Raw genomic sequence first — 27,083 nt, forward strand, 5'->3', positions numbered from 1 at the left:
TATGTTGAACCAGATCTGCTTATAGTAAAATTTAACAAAAAATTTGTTATGAAGATTTTAGTCAAGTTTCTATTTTATTCGGGATCCATTTTCGACAAGTTTTACTATAACTGCATGCATCAACAATAATATTCTGTTATAATTATTTTAAGGTTTAGTTTTTCAATTTTTTCGTCACAGCATATTCATTTAAGAAAATGAATTCAAAAAATAATTTGCTCTCAAAATTTTTGCAACCTATTTCATATGTTCAAGCATCATTTGACTCTGGAGTTCTAGAAAATCAAAAACATTATTATTGAACCAGAAAGAAACTAACTAAAATTTATAAATTAAAAAATAATTCATAAAAATTTGCTATTTTCTCAAAAATAGCACAAATGATTGTTCCAAAAGGCATTCATAGGGACATCAGAACAATGTTCTAAAATGTAATTGCCTTAAATCATGAAGAACACCAATGAGAAAACAAGGTATTTAATTTACCAATGGATTAATATAAATTAAATACATTGTTCTCATATTAGCATTACAGTAGGGTTTTACTGTTTATTACTGTAGAACTTTACAGCAAGCATTTTAAATAAAAATTATCAAATTTTATTATGATTTATAACTTTCATATCAATGAATAAAACAGTGGGTGAAGTTGAAAAAATACTAATATTTACAACCCAGTTAACGGCATCTTCAGATGTGAACAGAAAAATTAACCAAGTCAAAAGTGTTCCTTCAAGTTTCCCAACTGTTAATCCTGAATTAATAAATACAGTCTTTTAACTACAATGGCCAGTTTATCCTTGATGTATCAAAAAATATAATTTCCAATTTTAAAAAAAAGTCAATATATTTAACAATTATTTGTCACATATTTTAGCTTATATCTGTCCTATAAGACGACCCCCAAACTATCAATGGCCTATGAATTTAGTGTAGATCAGCAATCATCATCTGGGTAATACGGTAGAGAGTCGTTTATCCGAATCAATTGGGGACTGGGATTGTTCGGATAACTTATTTTTCGGATAACCGATTATGTACGAAAAAATATATTAACCAGTCCGATGTTGAAATTTTTCTCCGTTGCGTGTCGCTTCGTGTTGAATTTTCGCCGATTTTAAGCCTAACAAAAATTTTTATAATAATATCGAGGCTATCGTATCGTTAAAAATTATTTCTTTATTTTGTACAAACAAAATAAATATATTGAAGAATATAAAACATAAAAATTATACTTTAGAAGTAAATCTAGTATCAAAAACGTTCGATTCGGCATGACACAGTCCGACCGAAAAGCTTTCGGATAACCGGTATTTGGATAAACGACTCTACTGTAATACTATATAGCGTATACGGAATTATGTCCTATTCATAATTTTTCGAATGAACAAATTTTTTCTGCCTTGCTATTGTTGCAAACGTTCACACTGATTCAGGAATTTGGGTAATGACCTTGACTATTCACAAAAATGTTGTATGAGCTATTCTATTTTGTGGACACGCCCTACTCTCTACTAGTAAATAATTACGGTTTGTCCATTTTTTTATAATGGTTTTAATTTATATAAATTTCAATCTAATTTTTTTGTATCTGTCCTATAAGACAACCCCAGATTTTGGGGGCTATTTTTTATGATTCAACTATCGTCTTATCTGAGGAAATATACAGTATATGCATAGTTTTCTTAATCATTCTTACAATATTACCAACTTTGAAAGGATCTATATAGCAGGTTTTTAGAACTATAAAAATGGATGCATTTTAAAATAGAAAAGCACGAAAGTGGTATACATGCGGAGAATCTGGCAGCCATGTTTAAGATGCCAAAGTCCTTGTTCAACAAGGACTAACAAGAAGCAATAAAAGCAGCAAATATAGCTAAAGGTGTGAATGTTGACCTCCAGGAGATTGCAAGTTACTGAGATAGAGAAATCCTAGTTTGGATAAATGAGAAGCAATTATCTGGTAATGATAATATCTCCAAGCAGATTATTTGTGAGAAAGCCAAGCAGCTGCTTAGTGACCTTAAGAAATGGGACTTCACCATGCCTCACTAAAGTACGATAAATGCAATTTTCATTTTATTACACACTATTTACATATTTTATTTATTTTCATGTTTTAATTTATTATTTAGGACATTTAATTGTGTTATTTTTACCTTAAATTCTGTGTGTTTGCTATTTTAAGTTTATCAAAATGGGTATTATTTAGGGTCTGGAATTAATTCACTTTCCATTATTTCTAAAATGGAAAAAAATTAATTTAGACTTTGAACAATTCAGAGTTTGAATGGCCTTCTGGAACAAATTAAATTTGAAACACAAGGAACTGCTGTATTGGATGATTCTCATAAAAATCATTACTTAATTAAATGTAATTTTCTAATGTCACTGTTTCTAATTGGTAAATTACAATATTAAAACATTTGAATTATACTTTGTAGAATTTAAATATTTCTTTTAAAATTAATGAGCAATTGTTGTGATATCATCACAATGCTGAGCTGCAATTTTTTGTCATAATGCTCTTGATTTTAGTAGTGTCCTGCCCCTGTACATCATACTTTTCCCATTAACAATAGTCATGCCAGTCATCAACTATTCTGAAGAAAATTTTTGAATTGAAATAACACACCTTTCAGTTTGAACTGAAAGTTCATATATAGTTAAAATTGGGCCTCCTGTCATAAGCTTTCCATCTGGTCTTGACTTTCATCTAATTTCCATTCAAGATTAAGGAAGGATACAGATACCAATGGAAATTTATAGATCTGCAATTTAAAAATTGCAGCCCAAAAACAGCCTAACAACAAATCCTGAACTTTATAACAATAAAATCATTAACCGCCAGATTAATTTTGGTTTAAAACTTGGTTACCTTTAGATCAAATTACTTGGATTAATATTAATAGCAAAGTTTTAGCTCAAAATCAATCAGACAAACTTTTTAATTATAATTATAGAATCATTAAGAAATTTTATATACTTTTGTCCACATTTTGATAAAATATGATCATTAATGCTAGTACAAAAACCATATATTTTATTATTGTTTTTCTTGCTTTTTCAAACTTTACCATTTTTTAAAAAATAAGCATATGAAATTAAATTTGAGGCACTTCAAATTAAATTTAAGGGTCATCTGAAGAAATGAAGTCTATGATAAGTCATGGTTTAAATCTGCCTCTGCTCAGATCTAAACCATGACTTTTAATATGATGAATATTGCCTAACAGTCCCTTTGCCTATGACAAAAATAGTGGTATAGAGTTTAACATAATTAATGACTTAGGTTAACCTTGTTTCTTCAATCAACCCAAAACTTTAACTTATAAAATTTTAAAAATCAGTTCAAATGTAAGTTACAACTTGTATTCTAAAGACAACATAACAAGAAAATAAAATTTTAAAAAATTGCTTTACTGGAGCATTAAACTTAGAAATAATTCAAATTCAAGTAATTTTGGACTTTGCTTATCTTCAAAATACGCTTAGAACACCATTACCATAGTAATAAAAAATTAAAATACTAAACAAAATTTTTCGTTTTGTATTATTTTAATAATTAGTTAAACAAATTAATAAAAAATTAAAACATGAAAACAAAATTGGAATACTGTTACTATGGAAATGCATAACAACAACCTTCTCACAACAGTAGCATTTAAGCATTTCCTGAAGATGGATAAAAAACTCAGAAACAAGTCAGTAAAAAAAAGTTTTTTTGCTCCAGTAAAAACAATATATATAAATATATATGTCTGAAGTTTTATAATCTAATTAAAATAATTTAATCAGTTAATGTATGAATGATAAAATTAAAGGTTTGATTGATACATCTCTGCAAAAACAATTCTTTGTTTATTATTACAGTGGAACCCCGATATAACACTCACGTCGGGTGGGAAACAACACCCGCATTACAAGGTGAACCGCGTTATACCGAGCGGCGCGGTGTAACGCAGTTCACCTCTTTACTTTAGCAATATTGTCAAGCTTCTCTTTTACTCATCATTCATACAATAATTAAACACTATTCAAAATATATTCAGGAACTCAATACGCAGAAACAATAAAATGCGCTACTCACTAACGACGCACGGACACGTATAAATGTGTTTGAGCTTATCACGACGCAAACATCGCCCGCGCTATAACCGAGCGCGTAGTATAGCGAGCAGCACTATAATGAGGGTCCACTGTACTAACATATGAAATTGAAACAATTCAAACTTTGCAGATTTAATTTTTCTAAATGAGTTGTTAGTTATAATCATATAAGATCAGACTTTAGTACAGATTTGAAAAATAATTATGCCATATTAAATTATTAAACTTTTCTCTAAATGATTTTGCTAGTACTATCAAATTTAACAATTAATAAAAAAAATGCATTAAAAACAGTTTTACAGCACTCTTTGTATTAGTTCAGCAAATAATTTGTATTGTATTTATTATCACTGAATTCATTTATTATACAAACAAATATATTTTAAGTTTACTTATTTAATGTAGAATAATAAGATCTATATGAATAATTTCATAACATTTGTTGTTAGTTTTTTATAAAAATATAATAGCTTAGTTTAACATAATATAAAAACAGTATTTTATTAATAAAATATTTTAAAGTTTGATTAAATTAAAGAGAGTTCAATTATTACATCATTCATTCCTACTTCTACATATAGAAACGAATATTGATATAAAGTCAAATCATTTAAATATGTAATAAAATCTTCCATAAATATTTAATTTATGCACCATATTTTACATAGCAAGGTTATCTGAAATCAATATCTCTACATTTTTGGTTTTGAAATTTGAGACTTAATTTTTATTTTATTTGATCCATTAATTTCATAATTATATTGTGTAATTTTTTCAATTCAAAGAATTTAAAATTTTATAGTTTTAAATCTCCATTATAGATTTCAGACACCTTATTCTATTTGCCTTAATAAAAAACAAACAATATATATGTATTATTCCACAGAAATATTAAATATATTACAATACATTAAAATGAAAGATTCTTATAAAAATATTTAACCAAATAATAAACTATGCTAAACAAAAAAGTTATTTATTTTAAAAATGATGTCATTAGAAATATTTGAAAAGAAATATTTTCACACACCATTAAAAAAAATAATAAAAATTTAATTCTTAATTTGTTTTTTTAAAAGCAACAAGAATTTTAATATATCATTTTTGCAATTACACAATCAAATGTAATGATGCAGCTAAAATAATTTAATTATATATATAATTTATAATTATAAAGTATATCATTGTATATAACAATTATCTAAATGCTAGAATCTTTAGTTTATAATTTGACTAAACTTTATCAAAACACATAATTTGGCCTAAAGGTAGTTAATATTCACACGCAAGATGACGACTTAACAATTAAATTAATTTAGAATATTCTGGAAGAAAAGTTTCAAATTACAATAATAAAAAAACCTTACATATCTTAATGAATTATTTTTTTAACAATCAGAATATGTAAACTTCAAATTTTTTTTAATTGAATTTATTTTAACCATTTCTATTCTTACTAATTCATCAATGAAATTAAGCATCAAATTTTATACAAGAACATTACAACAAGAACAAGAATTTAATACAAGAAATTTTAATATATAAAAAAAAAGCTATATCAATTCTCGCATCTTTATCTTGCATTAGCAACAGTAAATTATGTAATTAGAAATTTTTCCCCTCCAGTAGCTTATATAGGATATATTTGTGAAGTCAAATATATTAATTAAATGAAAATGAAATAATTTTTCAAAACATGCTGACAAATGTGTACAAAATGGTTATGGAAGTACACTTCTAATTACTGTAATTGGTCTTTACAAAATCAGACTTCCGACTACATACACAAATGTCCAGTTAATATAAAAAACATGCAAAATACCAGTTATAGGTTGTAGGGTAATACAGAGTGATTGAAAATTTACCCAACTCAGAGTGATTTACATTATTCCATATATGTCATGAAATTTCAGAGTTTAATTTTCCTGCCACCAGGATGTACAGATGGTATCAATAGATTTGTCATGTGCATAACTGGTAACAGTGACTGTATGAAAAGTAAAATGTGGAAGTAAACCAGGTGAGGACACAATGGTGTTCAATCTCAATGTATCTTCGTCGTTAAACATTACAAGTTGAGATACACCGCCACTATCAGAAATTTACAGATACAATGATAATGTGACACAAAACACAACTATCAAATGCCTTTACAAGTTCAATGCAAGAGGGAATCTTGCAGAATGCAAGAGAAGCAGCACCCAAGTACACTCATGGAAGAGAAAGTAAGATGTGCAGGCAATAATGTTGAACAACCTGAAAGTTTCTCCAGAGACTTACTAGCCAGAGCAGATTATTTACATAAGGCTACTTGAGCACTTCTGTACAAGTATTGAAACTGCATCAATACAAAATTAGCATGGTGAACAGAGACTAAATTAAACAGTTAAGAACTGTGTGTATTGTTTCAAACAATATTGTGAAAAATATTTATCATCACAATTTTACCCAAATCACTTGGGATAACTTTGACAACCTGTTTATTGCATAGGGGGAAAAAATTATTCATTAGAAATATTTATCATCACAAACAATTTTTAATCTTTCAATAAACAATTTTATTTTTTTTGGTTTTATATATTTCTGGTAATAATAAACTTTTTGACATGATGTAGAATGTAGAAAATTGATTTTCAAGAACAGAGCAATAAAATAAAATGAAGAAATGGCTATCTTAATTTTCAAGCCAATATTTTTCAATAGACTCCATTGCACTTGTGTGCACCATATTTTTTCATTTCTGCTCTAATTCCAAAGTAATACCTTTCTTAAAAAATAAAAATTACATGTTTATAAAATTTTGTCTTCTAGGTAAAATTTATTATATAGGATATTTTATTTCACTCTCTGCATCTCATAATTCTGCAATTTCACTCCCTACATTTTCTATACACTGTCACAAACCTCTCAGTCTCTGAAGTTTTCTTCTATAGCTTATACCAATTAATAAAAATTAATTGTATTTATAGATTATAAGCAAGAGCAATACTTTTAATACAACTATGTATATTTTTGCAACCAAAAGAAAGAAAAGTAAGTATCACACATTTCATACACCACTCAATTTCTTGACTCTCAATAGGAACACAGATAGTGTAAAATGTTCTATACCTCCAGCTTTAGCATCAGATTACATCACAGGATATTGGTATCTACCTCACAAATGAATTTTAAAATGGATGTAAACCTATATTCAAAATATGTCATGCTAGTGAAATGTCAAAGATTCCCCTGAAGTCACAAAGTAACCCCAACATACAGTAATTAAATTTTTAACAGCAGCCTTTCAAAATCTTTTATTTAATAAATTTTTACCACCACTCTCATTTTTGATCTTAGAAGTAACTTAAACATTGCAAGTAAAAACATTTATATCTATATTAAATTTAATTCTCATAATAATCCAAATATGAGTAGAATAACTTACAAGAACTTGTCAACCATTCACCATTGGGACTAAACTTCACTGATGAAACTGCTTTGGTATGTCCAGCAAGAGTAAACTTTAAAACATAGTTTGGTTTCTAAAGAAAAATAATTTTATAAACTAAGATAATTTCTTAATGTAATAAATTTGGATAAAAGTTTGTCTTAAGTTTCTAATTTTAACATTTTTTGAAACAAAATTTTTAAAAAATTATATGAATTAGCTCATTCTATTACTATTTATTTGAAGTTTTTGACAACTATGTAAGGGTAAGTTTAACTCATTGATGATCTAATTTATTTTTACTTTATATTTTAAAAATAACGATACATTAAGAAGCAAACTGATGTAAAATGATGACAGATAAGTAATAAACAATAGCAATGCAATAAGTTTAGGCAATCGAGTTGCTGATCTTTCTTCTTTGGTGATTATGCAACTTACCATTTCTCTGAATGTTCTTAAACTATTGAACTAAAAGGGTTTGTTTGTGTTTGCACACATCAATTATTGATTACGTCAAATTGATAGTTGATTTATTTGAAGTTTGTTTGTCAACTTTAGGCTACAAGTCTTTTAGAACACTTAAAATGAATAATTTCAAAAACAATGTTTTAAGAGCTGAACAGATATGTCACATATTTTAAAATTAATATTTACAAACAATATATATTTTTTCAAAAATGTAATATAAAAAAAAGGAGGACAAAAAAAAACACTTTAAATACATGACTATTTTTTTTTGACTAATGGTGACTAAAGAATAATAATAAAAAGGCATTATGTAATACTTTACAACTATCAAATAATGTTATATGAAACTTATCAGTTTAATGCTGAATCATTCTACGTCTCTTTTCAGATAAGCTTTTCTACTCAACTATATGCTATGATGATTCATAAAATGTAGGATGATAAAATATTTACCAGTTTTGATGAACTTGAATCTCCTATTTTGTTAGCATTATTAGAAGTAGCCGAAGTGCTATTTGCTTGGCCCGATTGTGGAGAATGTGTAGCAACTTTGGAGTTATCTTGGCTGGTTTTACTTTCTTCTGTAGCCATTTCAATTTTTCTTGTTTCAATAAATCAAATCAATCTGTAAAACATGTTTAGTTTTATTTTTTGTAAAGAAAGAAATCTTATTGAATCTGAAACAAAAATCATCAAACAGATTGAGAAAAGTGATATTTGTCTAATTCAAATATTAATCAGATCTTGAATATTTGAATAACCCAAATACTTTTAATATTAAATAAATTTAATAAAGTTCATATGTTAAATAATTACATTATACAACATATTAAATTAAACAACACAAGGAGAAAAAAAAGGTAAAGAGAATTTACTTAATGTTGAATGAGAGTTTTAAAGCAGCTTTTTAGACTAAGACTTTTATCTCAACTGCAATACAAATTAACCAATAATTCTCATTCTCATCTACTGCAGATTTTTATATTTTTTAAGAAAATAAGAATTTGAAAACATTCAGGCTGTAGTTTGCTTTTCTTATCAAAAATTAAATCATTAGGTACTGAAGAATGACTATTTGTACACAGTGGTGGCTACAAGAGGGATACCGCCGACAAAAAAAAAAAAAATAATTATTTGTTTAAACTTCAAAAACTTGTTTTTAAAAACATTTATGATAGCAAATACAATTAATTGAACCATCCACAATACAATTGTCAGGTCCATATTAATACAAAAAGGTAGGCTTGCTTACTAATTATTCAAATACTTTTAATTTTTGAGTTAATCCTCCCTTTGAGTACTTCTGGGATCCACTACTATGTATAGGATGATATTAAATTCAAATATTTCAAATTCTTTTATTTTTTTATCAATGTAATGTTAAAGATTTCTTTTAAGACAACTAAAAAGCTCTGGTTTGCTTAGATATTTGAAAAATCAGAACTTAATTTTTGTAAATTCCATTTAACTCTAATACTTTACATTCTTCAGATAATTTTTTTCCATCAAAAATCATCTAATGTTCCAAGAATCTGTTATATCACAAATAATGGATTTCTTGCACACCAAGGTAAACATGTTTCAAAAAATTTGCTTAACCCTTACATATAAGAAAAACCTATACTTGAAATTATTCATTCAGTCTCTTGAAATCTCTATATGTATTTCTATAGAATAAAGTGTTAAGATAGTATATTATGCTGTACATGTTTACAACAAAACAGATGGAAACTATATATACTGAAACTATATAAGAAAACTGCATAAGCTCGTTAACACTGAAGTCTTACATGCTAACATAAGCCATACATCTAATATCAAGCAGTTTATTTTATTCAATAGTCAAAAAAATCATCAGAACAAACTAAAATGGATGGTTTTTTAACAGATCATTTCTGATTTGTTCAAAAACGGAATAGAATGGATCACACTAGGAAAGGGTTTTTCTCCAGTAGAACTCCACCTGAAGAAGGTTTAAGGTGGAACAAAAACATTTGTGATATAATGCCTTGCAGATATTTTTAACATAAGGTTAGTGTGATATAAACTCGTTCATCTTAAAAAAGATGAACGAGTTTATATAGATGATATATTACTAGCATGGGATAGAACCTTTTTCAAACTTTTGCAATTATTCCAGATATATACAGTAGAGTGTCGTTTATCCGAACACCGGTTATATGAAACGTCGGTTATCCGAACACTTTCCAGCCGGACTGTGTCGTGCCAAATCGAACTTTTTTGATACTAGATTTACTTCTAAAGTATAATTTTTATGTTTTTATATTTTTCAATATATTTATTTTGTTTGTACAAAATAAAGAAATAATTTTTTAACGATACAATAGCCTCGATTATTATAATAAAAATTTTCATTAGGCTTAAAAATCGACGAAAATTCAACACGAAGCGACACACAATGGAGAAAAATCTCAACATTGGACAGGTTAATATATTTTTTCGTACATAAATCGGTTATCCGAGCAACCCCAGTCCCCAACTGATTCGGATAAACGACTCTCTACTGTACTTCAATCAATTTTACTGTAGAGGTAAAAAAAGATAGTATCATTGGTTTCCTAGATCTCCTAATACAAAAAACAGCCAAAAGGAATTTGTTTCAGTCTATCTATGTTCTCACATTATACCAGCCACTTCATTCCAATTGCCTGGCTACATAAATAACACCATAGAGCCTACATATTAACATCATCACAGCATTTCGTACAAAAAGAGTTACAATTTATTAATATGGCAATGCATAGGGCAGGAAATACTTATGCTAAATTCAAGTGCATTCACACTGAAGTGCGAAAATCCCTCTTTCCACCATCAAAATTAGAAATAATAAAAAAAGGATTGTACGAAGGCTATTTTTTAAATAAGGTCCGTTTTTTAATAAAAAGAAAAATATTGTAAATATCATTAAAATATATTTTTTTCCATATTCTACATACTTTTATCTACTTTTCTACATAATTTCCATTTTGTTTAAACATTTGTCATACCGCTCAACAATTTTTTGAATTCCGACTTCAAAGAAATATGCCGCCTGTCAAGAAGCCCAATCCACGACTGCAGTTTTCACTTCTTCGTCGTTGAAATGTTGACCACCAAGGAACTCCTTTAAGTATCGAAACATGTGAAAATCACTGGGTGCAAGGTCTGGACTGTGTGGATGATCGTATCGAGTCAAAACGATAAAGCACTGTTTAATCTTTTTGTTTTGTGATCGTCAGAAAGCAGTCTTGGAACGCACCGAGAAAACAATTTTCGATAATTCAGTTTCTCCGAAACAATGGTATACAAAACTGATCTTGAAATCTGTGGAAATTCAATTGATAACGTTGAAATCGTGAATCGTCGGTCCTCTCGAATTTTGTTATCCACATCACGAATCAAATCTTCAGAAATCAGAGAAGGTCGGCCAGGGCGTGGCTCATCATGCACATTAACTCGCCCATCCTTGAACATTCTTACCCATTTTCGAACTTTACTGTCACTCATAGCATTATCACCGTAAACTTCACAAATCTGACGGTGAATTTCCGCTGCTGCCAAGTTTCTTGCATTCAAGAATCGAATAACAGATCGTATCTCACAGTCGGCGGGAGACTCAATTTTCTTAAACATTTTAAACTTCTACAGCTCAGCATACAGACAGACGATATGGCTGCAAATGGCGTCAAAACGCGCGCCAAGCTTGCTCGGAGCAGAAGCGCATGCATACTGCCGTGATTGCGCATTATTCTCACTTTCATTCACAAACGGACCTTATTTAAAAAATAGCCCTCGTATTTATATAAGCCCTTTCATCCTGTTTCTTGGATCTGTATGCCTTATCAGAAAGTTTCAAAAATCAAGATTTAACAGTCCAATAAAACCACAGCTACCCTTAGGCAGAATACTATGTAACAACAGGGACAAATTAACAATGTTAGAAAAATCAGGCATTTATTTGTAATTCCCTTACATCAAAACAACAATGAAAAAATGATATATATAGTAGAAAATTATCTTCAAGAGAGAATGTCTATGTCACAAGCCAGTTATTGATTAGAGGAGTGATGATCCCTCAGATGTAAATAAATGTTTAGTCAAATATGATTCTGGATGATTTTCAAAAGATTTTTTTGTCTTCCAGAGATAAAAAGATTGTCATCTTTCAAAATCAGTCTTTCATCTGTAATCTCTATTTCACCATATCAAATACAGACAACTAGATGCTACTCTTACTATACAATTGTATTAAAGAAAATGCCCATCTCAAGAAAGAATACTACTTTATATTTCACTCAGGAATGCAACTGACTCCATTTTTTAATGATTCTACATCAATTACTGAACCATTGAATATGCCATTAACATTATATGTTACTTTCATTTGTCTCCAAGTATTTTTCAAAATCGTGTCATTTATTTTTCCCTTAACTACATAAGCTAGTTAGTAACGTAGAAATTTTAGGGAAGCTTGTGTATTTGTTAAGAGATAACATTACCCAAAACATTTTAGCATTACAATCCATAAAATCATTATAAAAAACAAAATGTCTTTGTCAAACCATGTACTTTATTAAAACCTCACCACTTCCCTTAACACATGCCCTATAATTTTGTATTTTTGAAAATTTTACAATTTCATTGGTTAATTTTTTGCCATGTTGTACATGCAGATAACACAAACATGTATAAAATAACCTAGTAGAACCATAATGTCAACAAAAAAGATGAAGTTATTATGAATGACAAGAATCATCTTTGACTCCAGAAGACAAGTTTGTCTCATTTTCACATCATTTGTCTCTGAAAAAAGAAACAAGTGAATATGGTCCGATTTCTAATGATTTTGGTCAACAGCCTTACTGTTCCTTTTTCTTTTCCAACCAAAAGGAGTTAAAAACAATAAGTATTGTTGGAATTTTAGAATATTAAAATGTTTTTTCTCAGTTTTGTTAAATTTACTTGCATCTCAAATCTTTAAAAGATTAGAATGGAAAAACACCACAAAGCTCCTGTTAATGAAAAATTCAATCATTTAAAAAAGTGATGGGAGTTGATAAGTTTTTATAATGTTTCAATGGAAAAAAAAAAAAACTATTTTATGGATTATTCAATGCATCTGATTTTATAGACATTACTTTTATTGCAATGTAATATAATATTAATTTTAAATGATAGATCATAGGATTAGTATACAAATGCAGTTCTGAATGAGGCAGTTAGAACCTTAAATCTGTACACTTACCCATAGGAGTAAAAAAAACAGATTAGACAATCTGTTTTTTTTTACTCCTATGGGTAAGTGTACAGATTTAATCCCATGTGATCTTTTGCAAGATATTTTGGGGCTATAAGCCTGATAAACACAATAGGTTTAATAGAGCATGGAGTGTGATTTTGATCACATCCCAGAATTAGTCAGTACAATGGCATTTCTCATATTTTATGATTTTTCAAGACATCTCCAGTAAAGTGAAGAACAGTTTATTTTTTTAACATTGTTTCAAGAAATAGTTCCAAATTTTTTTCATTTTTAAACTTTGCTCTATACCTCTAAAATGAGGGCAAACTTTAAAAATGCCAGATATAGCCACCAGAAAATAGCCTATCTCGATTATTTAATCACTATTCATGTTTATGATGAAAGAATTCACCAGGAAAACAAGTTTTGCTGAAGAAAACTAATCATATAACGAACACAGTAGTAATTTACTATGCACACTTTATTATACAAGGAAGTGCATTTTGGACATTCTGCCCCACATCAGTCCTCTATTACATATCTACTTAAACAATAAAGTCTATATATAAAATTATATAGAGGATGGAATTCAAGATTTTGATGTTGAGTTTAAATACTTTGATTTTTGGATTTTCAGTATAAATATTTATATTACGAAACATGTCTGTTTCCAGTAACTGGTAAATTCCAATGTTAAAAAGAAAATATTTAAGAAATACTCAATAGATACATAGGAAAAGTAGATAAGTGGAAAGAGGACTATATGATGAACAGGTATTTAGATTCTTTAAATTTTACATTATATTAAATACATATGTTTCCTTATATTAAAAAGTTAGTATTAGATTGCCCACTACATAAAATTACAACATCACATAAAATACAGTTAAGTTGATTAGTAATTTTTCAAGAAACAGATGTATGAAACACAACCAATGTACACAGAAAATATATGTCAATATTACATTTATTAATGTTTTTTTTCTACATGAATTATTTTAACAGGTATAAAAAAAATTTAAATATGTAGAAATAAATGAAAATAAGATTAGTCGTAATATGGTATGCAAAAAGATTGGCATAGGTATGACATCATTAAACCAGAATTTAAAATCAGACTTAAAGCACATGTCACAGCAATCAATTATACAGTGGATAGCATTAATGGAAAAACTTCACTTTCCTTGTAAAAATTGGTGATAGAAGGCACAGAATTTGTGCACAGGAAGAAACCCTTGGATTATGCAATTATATTTTATTTGTAACTTTTATAATAGTTGATGACCAAAACCACCAAATTTGCACATAGGAAGACTCCGTTGAATGATATTAAAATAAAAAAAATTTGTTTGATTAAGTCATATATATTTGTTATAATTTATATTTTATCCATAATTATTAATACTGCCTGGCACCGAAGAGGGGTAATCACCAAAATGCATTTGCCAGATTAATAAAACATTTTAGTAAAAAGTTGTCAGTTGTCTCCTCTACTAGACACAAACATCAGAATATAAGTATTTATAATATTAAACTTTCAGTGTAAGCTGCTATCAAATTGCTATATATATAATTCTAATACGCAATACCAAATGCATGATGTTTTTTTCGACTAAATTTTCAAAAAATGTGTAATTTACTTTACTTATTAGTCAAAAGGTTATTTATCCAATGGTAAATATAACACTGGGTGAGTTTATAAATACAAACGTTATTCATCTAGTGAATAAACTTAGTCTTGTGTTAATTTTATTTTAGTTTATCAATGTAATGATAAAATTTTAAAAAATTAAAAAAGAAAACAAAAATAGGGATGTACCTTTATAAATTTGAAAACTAAGTAAAATGTTTACTTATAAGTTTTTTGAAAAATGCAATGTAATTCTAATACACAATATTAAATACACAAAACATTTATTGCTTAAGTTTAATAGATCCGTAACAAAGAACCGACACGAGCAGAAGACTCATTACCTCGTATAATAAAGTTTGCATAGCCAATTACCGGCGCATTCCTCGCACGATTTAGTTCCTTTTGGCAAAATTTACACTTATCACCAAAGAATATCACAGAGCATCACACGTAGTAAAAACGTAGAGAGAATCGACAGTCACCCACCGTACGAATGCGGTCGACGGCTCCGACGAGGTCTCGACCGCCTCGTCCGGAGCCGCACTCGTACCTTAAAATCATCTTAACGTATACGTATCATTCGTACAAAATCAAAACACTTTCAAAATTAGGAAAAAAAGAAAACAGCATGCAAATTTTAAAAAATTAGTAAATAACTTTTAACCTGTAAAAACTTGTATATCGAGAATAAATATAACTTCTTGTGTTAAAACAAAGACTGAAATTTTATCAAATTCGAAAAATAATATACAATTACGGTATAAAATTTCATATTGACGATTGATTACTTTTTCGAGAATTTTATTTCTAGCTCTTAGCATAAATAGTTTATTCTCGATTAAACTATTTATTTAATTAAATATACTTTTACATTTAATAAAACTTCGCCATAAACCGAGATACGATGTCGATGAAATTCGAACTTAGAATCGAATTCTAATTGCCACGACGAAAATCGGCGTTACATTTACACGTATCGAGTTAATAAATGTATAAAAATGAATAAATGCGTTACACAATTGTACTTACAAGACAATTATTCTTATGTTGTGAACTCTACTTTTACCCTAATGTACTGTACATCAATTTGCAGCCTTCTTAAAAACGCCACCTATTAAATGTACGATAATGTCTTGTACAGATGCAAATACAGAATTATAACCCTTTCGATCTAAAATTAAAGAAATTATTAGCAATTTTCTATCAGAAAAATAAATCGTTTCTTATAGCTAAGTTAAAACTTCTCCATTTGTATCTGATTGCAGTGTTTCAATTTTATTATTCAAAATCGCATTCAGTGTTGCCAAGTATTCGGCAGTTCGAAACGTAAAATACGTGTTATAAGTCAAATGATCTGCTTTGATAAATTTAAAAATTATCAATACAAATGAATTTGACAAATCGAGATTATAATTATTTACAAAAACTAATTTATAGAGTAGATTAATTAACTAATCACTTTACTATTTGTTTCTTTACTCTTCATTTTGTAGACTTTTTTTCTTCGTGTTCGACTTTTTCTGCCCTGTGGGAATTTGACGGCGGATGGCCGAGCGGTTAAGGTGGCAGCTTATCGCTCTGGGGGACCCGGGATCGAATCTGAACGGATCGAATAATCCCCAGGAATTTTTCGTGAGGTAGTCAGACCGGAAGGTCGGCCCCATCCCTCACCTCCCGGCCGCCCCATTGTGGGCCTGGCCGAATCCATAATGAGCTTGCTTAAAGAGGCCCTCTTAGTGCCCACAGGGCGGAAAGAGTTAGAAACAGCGAAAGTAGTCTTGTAACATTAAGACTGCCTTTTTCTCAAATCTATCGCGAATTTGACAAAACCCACTTTGGAGAGAAACGAGGCTCGACATAACCGCCCATAAAAAACTCTTGGAATTATCTGCCCGGATTCGATTCTAAGTCTCCCAGAGCGGAAAAATGAGGCATTAACCGCCTCATCATCGATGCAAATAATTACACTTTTTCTATTGCTAGCATTATCATCAATTTCCTCGTATTACTGTTCCAGGTCCTCAATGATAATCAATCTCCATATATATAAAATTACTTGTCCTGACTGACTGATTCATCATCGCCCAGGGCAAACCGCTGAACCTAAAGAGGTATAATTTGGTACACAGTTAGGGTACGTCATGAAAGCGCACACTAGAAGGGATTTTTCGAAATTTCCCCGCGGGGAGAGAAGGAAAGCATTAAGGCTTAACCTGAAGAACGGCTTCTACTGTACTATTTTAGATGCGATTTTTTGTTTCCAATTACATTTAGTCTTTATTGAGTACTTAGGGGTATTAAATTGATAACATTTCAGACGTTAAAATTTTTTATACATTTCGATTTTTTAACCAAATGTTCGAACCGTTTTAAATTCGGATTTGTTATTGCATATTGGTTCGATTATAGAACGATTGTAAACGTTCCAGAAAATTGATCAAATTGAAAACAGTTCGTTTGATTCTCGGCAATTCTCATCATTCCTAGCGGTAGGTGTTATATAACAACTACTATGGTTGTTGAAATACTGAATATAAATCGCGTTTTCTTGCAATACCCGGGCGGGCGAAGTCGCGACTAGTACAACAGTATAACAACTAGTATCAATATAAAATTGCTTCAATATTTTCATTTAATCCGTGTAAATGAAAATACTTTTATACAATTTTTAACAATTATAGTTTCAACGTATCCAGATTGAAAGTATGTCAGCAGCAATTTACACTATATTATGGATATTTCAGCATAATTCACTTTAATTGCCGGCAGATTTGAATGCGAATTTAAACGAGAAAAGACACTATCTTCTTGATATTGTAGATTCCCAAACGTTTGCGGACAACTGAAATTTGTATTGTCCTACTACTTTATTTATCAAGTTGTTGTCATTCATAATTTGCAAAACAGAATTTGTAATCATTTTTGACGTTCTACCGCGAAACAAAACCTAAATCCAAAATTTTGGTTTAAATTGCTTGCTGGCAGTTAAAGTATTAACGTGATTTAAAGCATCTGAATACAGGATAATAAATCGAACGTTTTCTAATTTATTCTTTAACCGAGGTAGGAAATGTAGCTGAAATATATATACAGTGTATATAAAAGGAACTATACTTCATGTGCGAAAGAGTCAGCCTGTGCCAGAAGGGTCTATATCAATATCGGATGAAAGGAACGGAAAGAAACGTGAATTGATATATAGATCTTATCTCTTTCAGCTATTTTATTTTTTCTACATTTTTAAAATGTTTTTGTTGTATTTTTGCCGTAATTGTTAAATAATTTTTATTGTTTTACTTTTCTTTTTCTACAGATTTTATTACTTGCATGTGATGCACGTGCCAACTTCCACATTTCTCCTTCCATCCATTTCATTTGACATAGACCCTTTTCGCTCAAGCTGACTCATGTCTACTCTTTCATTGTTGGCCCATCAGTGGCCAAGAGGTTCCGTTCCTCGAACACTGGGAGTTCGGTCGTGGGTTCGCGCCTCGCCCCGACGGGCCGACCACGTGGAGTTTTCCGGGTTTTCTCCACGTCTGTAACGCCTGAATATGGGCCAGTTACCCTTAAAAAGACCTCCCGGAAGGAATCCCCCGAAGGCAGATCGCCCAAGTGTTGCGTTGCCGTAACTTAAGTTTCGAATGCGAAGCGTGCGTCTGGTGCTTTTATTTTAGTGTGCGGTCAACCGTAAAACTGAATTGTTTGTTTTTTTTTTAAATTTCTAATGCGAAATAGATAAATTTGTGAAAAAACGAAGTGAGCCATCTACATCCAGTGAATCGGTTGGTAAAAATACAAGGTTGTACAGTACAATGACAGTTATTTAAATTATGGTTTCACCTCATTGGATGGAAAGCCACGGTGCGTTGTTTGCTCTCAAGTTCTCTCCCACGAAAACACGAAGCCATCAAAATTAGTTCGACACTCGGAAACTAAACATCCCGCTCATAAAAACAAACCCTTGGAATTTTTCGAAAGAAAATTACATACCTCGAGAAATCAACAAACTTCTATTTGTAAATTAAGCCATACTGATAAAAGTGTACTCGAAGCATTTTATCTCGTAGCATTAACAAAACAAACTTTCGCTGCTTCGGACTTTAACTAGTGCAAGCCTTATTGTGGAAATCGTACTGCAAAAAAGTAGGAAAAATTCTTAAACTTGCTGTTGCTATTGCTTGTGTTGTTACTTCATGTTTCTCTAATTAAATAAGTCTAGAAATGACATTCCGTCCACCAGAAGAAATTGAAAAGTTTACATTGCACATTTTACCCAATTTTAGATATATTTTATTTTGATAAATTTGAATTATTTGGAAACTGTTATTAAATCCATAAGCTCCTTTTTTAACTTCCAGCTGGCCGATGCGATTAATTAAGGGATCTACCTACTGCTCTGGATACTTGGAATCGAATCCGGGAGTCAACCTTCAAAAATTTTTCACATAGTGTCTGTCCCGAATAGAATATGTTGAACTCCATTCTTTATCATCCGACAGATCCATTATAAGTCTGGCAGAGATCAAAATAAGCCTGGAAAAAGTCTTGTGGGGAACGTTACCCTCCACATCTTAACAGTCGTAACGAACCCCAGGTGGTAAGAGTTATTACTTCCTGGAACGGGACCGGACTCACCCTATGGGACCTTTTGGTCAGCCAGTTGCCTTTTGTTAGCCACATCGTCGAGTCATGTAACTGTTACGCGAGCAGAAAATAAACATAGTTTTGTTACTGTTCGTTTCATTCGTTTTTTTAATCGCGCGCAGTGACGAGAAGCAAAATTAATAGCAGTAAAAACACTACAGTCTTATTGGTGTCTACTTAATTAAAAAAAAATAAGAAAATCTATGTCATAGCGTAAAAGAAATTAATTTTATTATGTGAATATAAGAATAATTTAATAATACGAATAAAATAATTTCAGCATTTGTCCATAACATATGCACTAAAATGATCGGTTAGCCAAGCGGTTAAAGTAGCTGTAAAAGCCTTACTGTCCTTAAATTCTAATATTATTGTTAATCGTCTACTTGGACTTTACTTATTAATAGGACTTTATACTGGTGTTTGAAGATTGGCACAGTAATGAGAATTAGTTCAGGAAGGAACAAAATTTCTTTATTATATCACGTGTAGTAATAATTTCTGTGCAGAAATTATTACTACAGGTGATATTAGGTTAAAATAGCTGCTTACCTCTTGTCGGGATACGGAAACGAATCTGCGCCGGTCGAAAAATACAAATAAAATTTTTCGGGGTTGATTCCCTGGAATATATCGGCCCTACTCTACCACCCGACCACCCTAGTGTGTTGGCGGACCAGTCAAGGTGGCAGCCTACAGCTCTGGGGATCTGGGATCGAATCCGGACAGATCGAATAAACCCCAGGAATTTTTCGGTGGTGGTCCGACCATATATGTTGGTCCCCATCTCTGTGTCTCATTTTGGGCTTGGTTAAAGCCCGTAATGAGCTTGATAAAAAGACACCCTCTTAGTACCCACAGGGCAAAAAGAGAAATAAATAAAAGCACCAAATGTGTAATACAAAAAGGAATTTATTTACGTTGTCAAATTCAGATTCAAATTAACAGAGAATAAACACAAAACCAAGCTGAAAAATATAAATGTTTATACTTTATTTTCATAAAGGTTGAATTTATAATATTTACTTATTTTTATCGCAAAATATTTTTATTACCTATTTTAAACAATTTTAAAATAATACCTATTAAATATTTTTATTATATACCTTTTAATCATCAAATTATAGATCAGATTAGGTTCGATAATAATAATTTTAATTTCTTTTGATTAGGTGGCGTGACAGTTTCTTCACATGTTTTGGAGCATGTGGGTTCTGTGGTTTGTTCATAAACTGTTTTCATAAAACATATATTTTAAACATTCAATTATAACATATCTTTAAGCTATATTTTTATGTCTCTCCGCCAATAATTAAAGACATACGTTAAAACTATGTCTTCAATTTTTGGCGGAGATATTGTTAATAATTAAGTATTCATATCTGTAATATATACAGTTATGCCATATAATTCATTTAAATTTCATATTTCAGCTACAAAAATTAAGGGGGAGAAATTAATGAACTTTAAAGAAAATGGACGATACTTGTACAATAAAGCTAGAATCTACCAAGGAAGACAATAAAGCACTCTTAGGTTTGTTTGAATTTTGTCATTATTTCAGTTTTATGAATGATGAAAACGGAAATATATTATTTATACGATACATAATTTATTTTCATATATTTTGATGGTTTTAACTAGTCATGTTCCCAATATTTTACTTTATATTACACATTTGACTTTTAACAAACTACTCAAAACTGAAATTGCAACACCAAGAAGGATGGATGGCTACAAATGAACTTACAATTAGGGCTACAAATTTTCTGACTTTTTTATTACTGGTAAATTACCAGTAAATTATTATAATTGACTCCAAATGCAAAAATTATTACATTAGTGATTGTTTAATTGCCAACTTATCAGTAAGTTGGCAACTAAACAGTCTTTAAGAGAATCCATACGTTTCTATATTCAACGGTTGACTTGATGGTGAAAATGACATTTCTAAATGAATCATTGAATTCTCTGTTGAGACTATTGATGTCGGTGCTGTTTTACCGTTGAGCTTGATGGTCTCGACGATCTGAAAGACTGTCGAGTATTGAACAAACTAACATGTTGGCTTCCATGAAAAAGTAAATTTCGCTTATAGAAACTATCCATTTGCTCTTGCTCTGGATGCTATTAGCGGACAGATTAATGAACGATCTGTATATGATAAAACATGTGATTGCATGATTATGTTGGATAATTTGGTCAATATTGAAATATTAAGCTTTTTTTCATAAACAAACTACCTCCACAAATTGGTCCAAAATTGATTACGACCGATATTTGGCTTTCTTTAAGTCGTCCTAATGATATAAATATTCAAGAAATTCAAATTATTGAAGAAAGACCCAGTATACAAGAAAATGATACAGATAAGAGTTCATTTGAATCAAAAGATTTATTCAAATAATGGTTAAGCAAGTTACTTTAATTATTTAGCAAAACAGTTACTATCGTTGCCTTCTCTGTAATTAAAATCGGCTATCATGAAAAGTGTTCTTTTGACGGAAACATTTCTTTTTTCTACAAACTGTGATGTCGGATTGTTCAACAGAGGGACTCGACAGAAAATTCACTGTTGAGTCAACCGTTAAATATAGAAATGAAAGGAATGCTGTAATTTTTTAGTTGCTTCGAATAAGACGTAGCCAGTGAAAATGCTTTTTAAGTAAATGTATTCCATTTTGTTAATTAAAATCATTGCTGTGCTTTGGACATTATGGGTTAAGATATAAATTACCAAACTGTCCAGCTTGGTGCTGTAATATGATAATTTAAAACTTGCAAGGAACTGTAAAGTAATAATTTGTAAGGTAAATGATGTAAACTATTTTTACAGTTTAAGTAAATACATTTGCCACTTCTATTTTTAATGTATAAAAATTATAAATATTCATGAAAAGGTGAACAGATAAATATTTGGTGGCTTCAAAAATTATATGTTTGTATTTTTTGCCAAATTTTACTTATTTTTTTTTTAACCTGATTACTCGTAAAGCAGTAAACTATTTACTGGTAATGCAATCCCTATCTGCAGTAGCAGATGTTTTAAATTAAATAGATTAAAGATATGATTAAAAATTGCAGCTCAGCATTGTGACAATGTCACAATAAATAATTGCTTGTTAGAAAAATAAAATTCTATAAGATAAAATAGCTGAATTAAAAATGATTAGAAGGCTTTGGAAAGTGTTGTTATATTATAATGTTTTATCTATATAATTTTTATATACTTTTGTATGTGAAGTAGGTAATTGTAAATCAATTTAATATTTTAGCATTAATTTTTTTAAAAATTTTTACATATAGCATATTAGGAGAAGTAAAAATTCCACTGACTATATTCAATTTTTCAATATTTTCAGAATTTGTTTATTAAGTTATCAAAACTTATTATTACTACTTAACTATACATTTATTTACATTTTCTTTTTGTTATTTCAGTGTCATTCAGCAATGGCCAAATAAAAAATAAGCTTTCTAAAAAAGTGAAAATCCAGCAATTTAAAAACACAAAAACTGGGGATGGATTGCAAAGAAAACGACCTCGAAAAATTTTGGTAAAAGATAAATAAAAATTTTGAAATATCGATATACTTAATTTATTGTAATTTTTATGTATTTAACTTTTCTTTATGCTTTATCAGGAATCTTAAAGATATTTTTTATTTTAATCTTAATGGCCAATATTAGTTTGAAATCATTTGAAACAATTGCTGAAATGAATATAATCTTAGAAAATATTTTAATCAGAATATTCTAGTTCCAATTGAATTGTTTGTAACAGAATTCATTGGAAATTTAATATTTATTCTTATATTTTTGATATTATAAGAATGTTTTAATAAAGGGAACAGTTCACTTTTAACTCTTTAATATCGTAAAATTTCTTCTTTCTCTGTATTGGAGATGAAATTGATTTTACTCTTCAGGCTACAAAGGTAACTAGTGTAACAAAACAAGTCAAACAATTTTCCATTTTGGTGATTTTGTCTCGAATAGATTAAGCTGATTTTGGCCAATTTCATTTTTTAAAAAGTTAAGAATATCACAGTTTGTGGAAGCAGTGCTTTTCTGCAAAATATTACTCACTATTGAAGGTGAATTGTTTGTTTTATTAAGTTAATTTTAGAGCTAACCAGCAGAACCTTGCTTAATGAGCACCTCTCATAATGAGTAATTCGCATAATGAGCAAAACAAATTGTAAAAAATTGACTTACTTAATGAGTGACGTTTCACATAATGAGTGATGAGAAAAGGGAAAGTCCCGGATTGTGCACACGTTACATCAGTCTGTGTTTAGCACTCGTTCCCCTAGCATTTCTGTGTTGTTTGTGATCACACATTTTTCCAAACTTGTGTTTCAGATGTATTACATAAATTTCAATAACCATTGTCTGTTATATAATTAAAGATGCCAAATGATACGCCAAATTCTTGGGTTATGTAAAGGCTATAATTAAATATTAGAAATTAATTAATTTGATGAGAGATAGGCATTATGCTATCATCTTGTATTAAATTTTATGACCAATTCCAAATTAAATTTTAAAAATGTTTAAATTAAAACTTAATTATTTGTAATTATTAAATTTAATATGAGATGGAAGCATAATGCCTACCTCTTATCAAATTAATTAATTTCTAATATTTAATTATAGCCTTCACATAGCCCAAGGATTTGGCATAGCGTTTGGGTTGTTTATCAGACATTATCTGTGATTTTTTTTTTTTTGATTTTTGCAAATTGAATTTGCATTTCAGGTTGGTTCATTCCCTGCTAGAAGAAAAGATGATGATGATTTACGCTCCTTAACAATGTATATTGTATAATTTTCTTTAAATAAACGTTATACATAAAATATTTGAGTATTTTTTTTGGCATGGAACGTATTATCGTATTTTACATTAATTTATATGGTAAAAACTGTTTTGTTTAATGAGTTTTTCGCATTTTGAGTAAAATTCTGGAATGAATTATGATCATTAAGCAAGGTTCCACTGTAGTTTGAAGAATATCAGAAATATATTATAAAATTAAATAAAAATTTAAAATTTTCCTTTCATTTAATTTACTGATTATTGACTCCATAATTTTTTATAAAGCAAAATTTATCTTGCTACATGATTAAAGAAGTCATTTCTGTTCTCTGCTCTCAATTAAATGGATTCAATCAATTTGAACTGTTCTGAAGATGAGATGAGGATATCATGAAAATTGAAAAAGGAACAGACAATAGAAGTAACTTCTTCAAACATATAGTGAGGTAAATTTTGCTTTAATTTAATTTTATAAATAAATAAAAAAATTTTAAAATTAATAGTGGCTAAATGACAATTTTGATCTTTATTGTAGGCAGTAAAAACAAAGAGAATGGAATATGTTGGCTATAACTTTGGTCCTGAAGCTCCCAGAGTATCCAGTTTATGCCAGTAATGTTTTAAAATATTAGTGAGATTGCGGCCAAAGTTTTCAACACGAAAACATGAATGAGGGACGTTCAGTACCACCTTCCTGTAAGCCTAGAAGTTTGACAATGGCGTTTGGAACGCCGAGAATGATGTTCCAAATGCCATTGTCAGACTTCTAGGCTTACAGGAAGGTGGTGCTGAACGTTCCTCGTTCATGTTTTCGCATTGAAAACTTCAGCCGCAACCTCGTTATTATATGAATTTTTTTATATTTCTTCTACTTAATACACTCAAACTGGCTAATTTGAAGCTAAAGGGACCAACAAAAAATTCAAATTAGATAAGTTTATAATGGGTAGTAAAAATATCTATAGTTCAGTAATGGATTATTTTGTAATTTGAAGTGGTTGTAATTGTAACAGTCACAAGAAAGGAAGAAATTATCTTCCTTTCTTGCTCAAACAAAAGATTGGAGTCACTTCAAATCAAACAAAAAAGTTTGAATTACGTGTATTTTGTTTTTGCATGTTTTTAATAGAGAATTTAAGGGATCAGGAAATATTCAAATTAACCATGAATTTCAATTAAACAAGTTCAAATTAGCCAAGTTTGATACCAAGTATTATAGAAAATACAAGTAGAAAAAGAAAGTACAGGTAGGCCTCTTACAATGCGGTAGATACATTCCTTGAAAATACCACATTATGGGAAATCGCATTATAGGAAACACCAACTTAATACAAAAACTGGGATTCAGTTCTAAAAAGAGAAAAACTGCCTTTTATAATGTAAGATTTTCATCATTTTTTAAATTTATTTACATAAAAAGCTTAAATAAAATTCAACATCGTATAAAAACTAAAAGGATTATGATTTCAAGTCAAAATCAAAAAGAAACATATTGTTATGATCACAAATTCAGTCCTCGTCGTCACTTATTGTAGTTGTTCGAGAATGTTTGACTGGCCTTATTTCAAGATCTGAGCTTGTTTCATCAAGTTCCACTGCACTTATGTGATCCGTCGCGATTTTTCTGTTATATGAAAGATAATTCATTTCTAAATACCCTAAACCGCGTCGTAAGAAAATGTTCACGCTTTTCCAACCGCGTCGGAGCGAAAACGCATTATAACGGTACCGCGTTGTAGGAGGCCTACCTGTACTGTATTATGAGAAATAAATTGAAAATAAAAATATAAAATAAAAGTATTAGCAAGAGTATATTGAAAATATGATTTGAAAAATGATCATATTTGAAAATTACAAAAATATAAAGTAAAAGTGTTAAAAAGTAAATAGCTTTATAATATAAAAAAACTAAAAAGAAAATGAACAAATTAGTGGCCTTTAAGACTTTTCACAATAGCTGTAGGACCCTGCTTTCACATTTTAATTTTTGAAATTTATCAGATATTTTTATATACTTTATAAAAATCTAATATTTTCTAAACATTCAATCTGTGCATCTTGTGTCACTTAGGTCACAGTTTTGTCATAACTGGCATAAATCCTCAGAGAGAATATCATTCAACTTTTATGCAGTGTATAATATTTAAGTGTAACATACCTGTATATTTATTTCAAAGTTTGATTAAGATGAAAACTAAACAGTTTCTGTTTATGAAAAATTTTAGGAAAATAAAAGTTATTATTTTGTCAACATTTTTGCCATCTATTATGATTCAAAGTATGCTTAATAGATAGCATTATTAGTTGTAACTCAAAATATCACAGCAGCATATCTACAAATTGCAAAAGTAGAGCACTTTTTGTATATTGAATCATTTAATGAATAATTAACAGTTCAAATCGTCAACCAGATTCTGATGTCAAAAATTTTTTATCGACAATCTAAGTCTGCTCTCTTTATAAGTGAATTATTTGCCAGCTAAATTCAGTTTGCATTTGATAATCCAGAATAAATATTTTTTTTTATCTTACTGTTCTTCCTGAGTCAGGATTCCAATACTGGACAAACTTTTAATACCAATCTTTGGTAGTAGGATTTTGGAATTTCCATAGTTTCTGGAAAACCTAGTAATACTAGTATTTTCTCTTTATTAGGAAGTTGTTTCAGACAAACCAAACTATAGGAAAGTGAAAAAAATTCTAATTCTAAGATATATTGATCTTTATA

General features: G+C 29.5%; 2 protein-coding genes across 3 annotated transcripts in view; one reads left to right on the forward strand and one right to left on the reverse strand.

The window, feature by feature from the left end:
* Window positions 1-16,176, reverse strand: part of wds (WD repeat-containing protein wds) — a 67,701-nt gene extending 51,525 nt beyond the window's left edge. Inside the window, exons 1-3 of the mRNA XM_067276371.1 lie at window positions 15,919-16,176; window positions 8,468-8,639; window positions 7,541-7,637 (exon numbers count right to left, since the gene is read on the reverse strand). Coding sequence (XP_067132472.1) covers window positions 7,541-7,637; window positions 8,468-8,605 — 235 coding nt within the window. The 5' untranslated portion in view covers window positions 8,606-8,639; window positions 15,919-16,176. The remainder of the gene's footprint in view (window positions 1-7,540; window positions 7,638-8,467; window positions 8,640-15,918) is intronic.
* A 4,765-nt stretch (window positions 16,177-20,941) lies between these two features.
* LOC136980265 (DNA-directed RNA polymerase I subunit RPA49-like) overlaps window positions 20,942-27,083 on the forward strand; it is a 29,166-nt gene continuing 23,024 nt past the window's right edge. Inside the window, exons 1-3 of one of the 2 annotated variants that reach the window (XM_067276354.1) lie at window positions 20,942-21,072; window positions 22,978-23,093; window positions 24,891-24,967. In XM_067276354.1, the coding sequence (XP_067132455.1) occupies window positions 21,012-21,072; window positions 22,978-23,093; window positions 24,891-24,967 (254 nt within the window). In that variant the 5' untranslated portion in view covers window positions 20,942-21,011. Of the gene's footprint in view, window positions 21,073-22,975; window positions 23,094-24,668; window positions 24,802-24,890; window positions 24,968-27,083 lie in introns of those variants that run through there. The other variant, XM_067276361.1, reaches the window with a different exon arrangement.

This window comes from Centruroides vittatus, unplaced genomic scaffold (assembly GCF_030686945.1).
Source record: "Centruroides vittatus isolate TY-2023 unplaced genomic scaffold, ASM3068694v2 contig_1159, whole genome shotgun sequence".
NCBI classification, from domain to species: Eukaryota; Metazoa; Arthropoda; class Arachnida; order Scorpiones; family Buthidae; genus Centruroides; species Centruroides vittatus.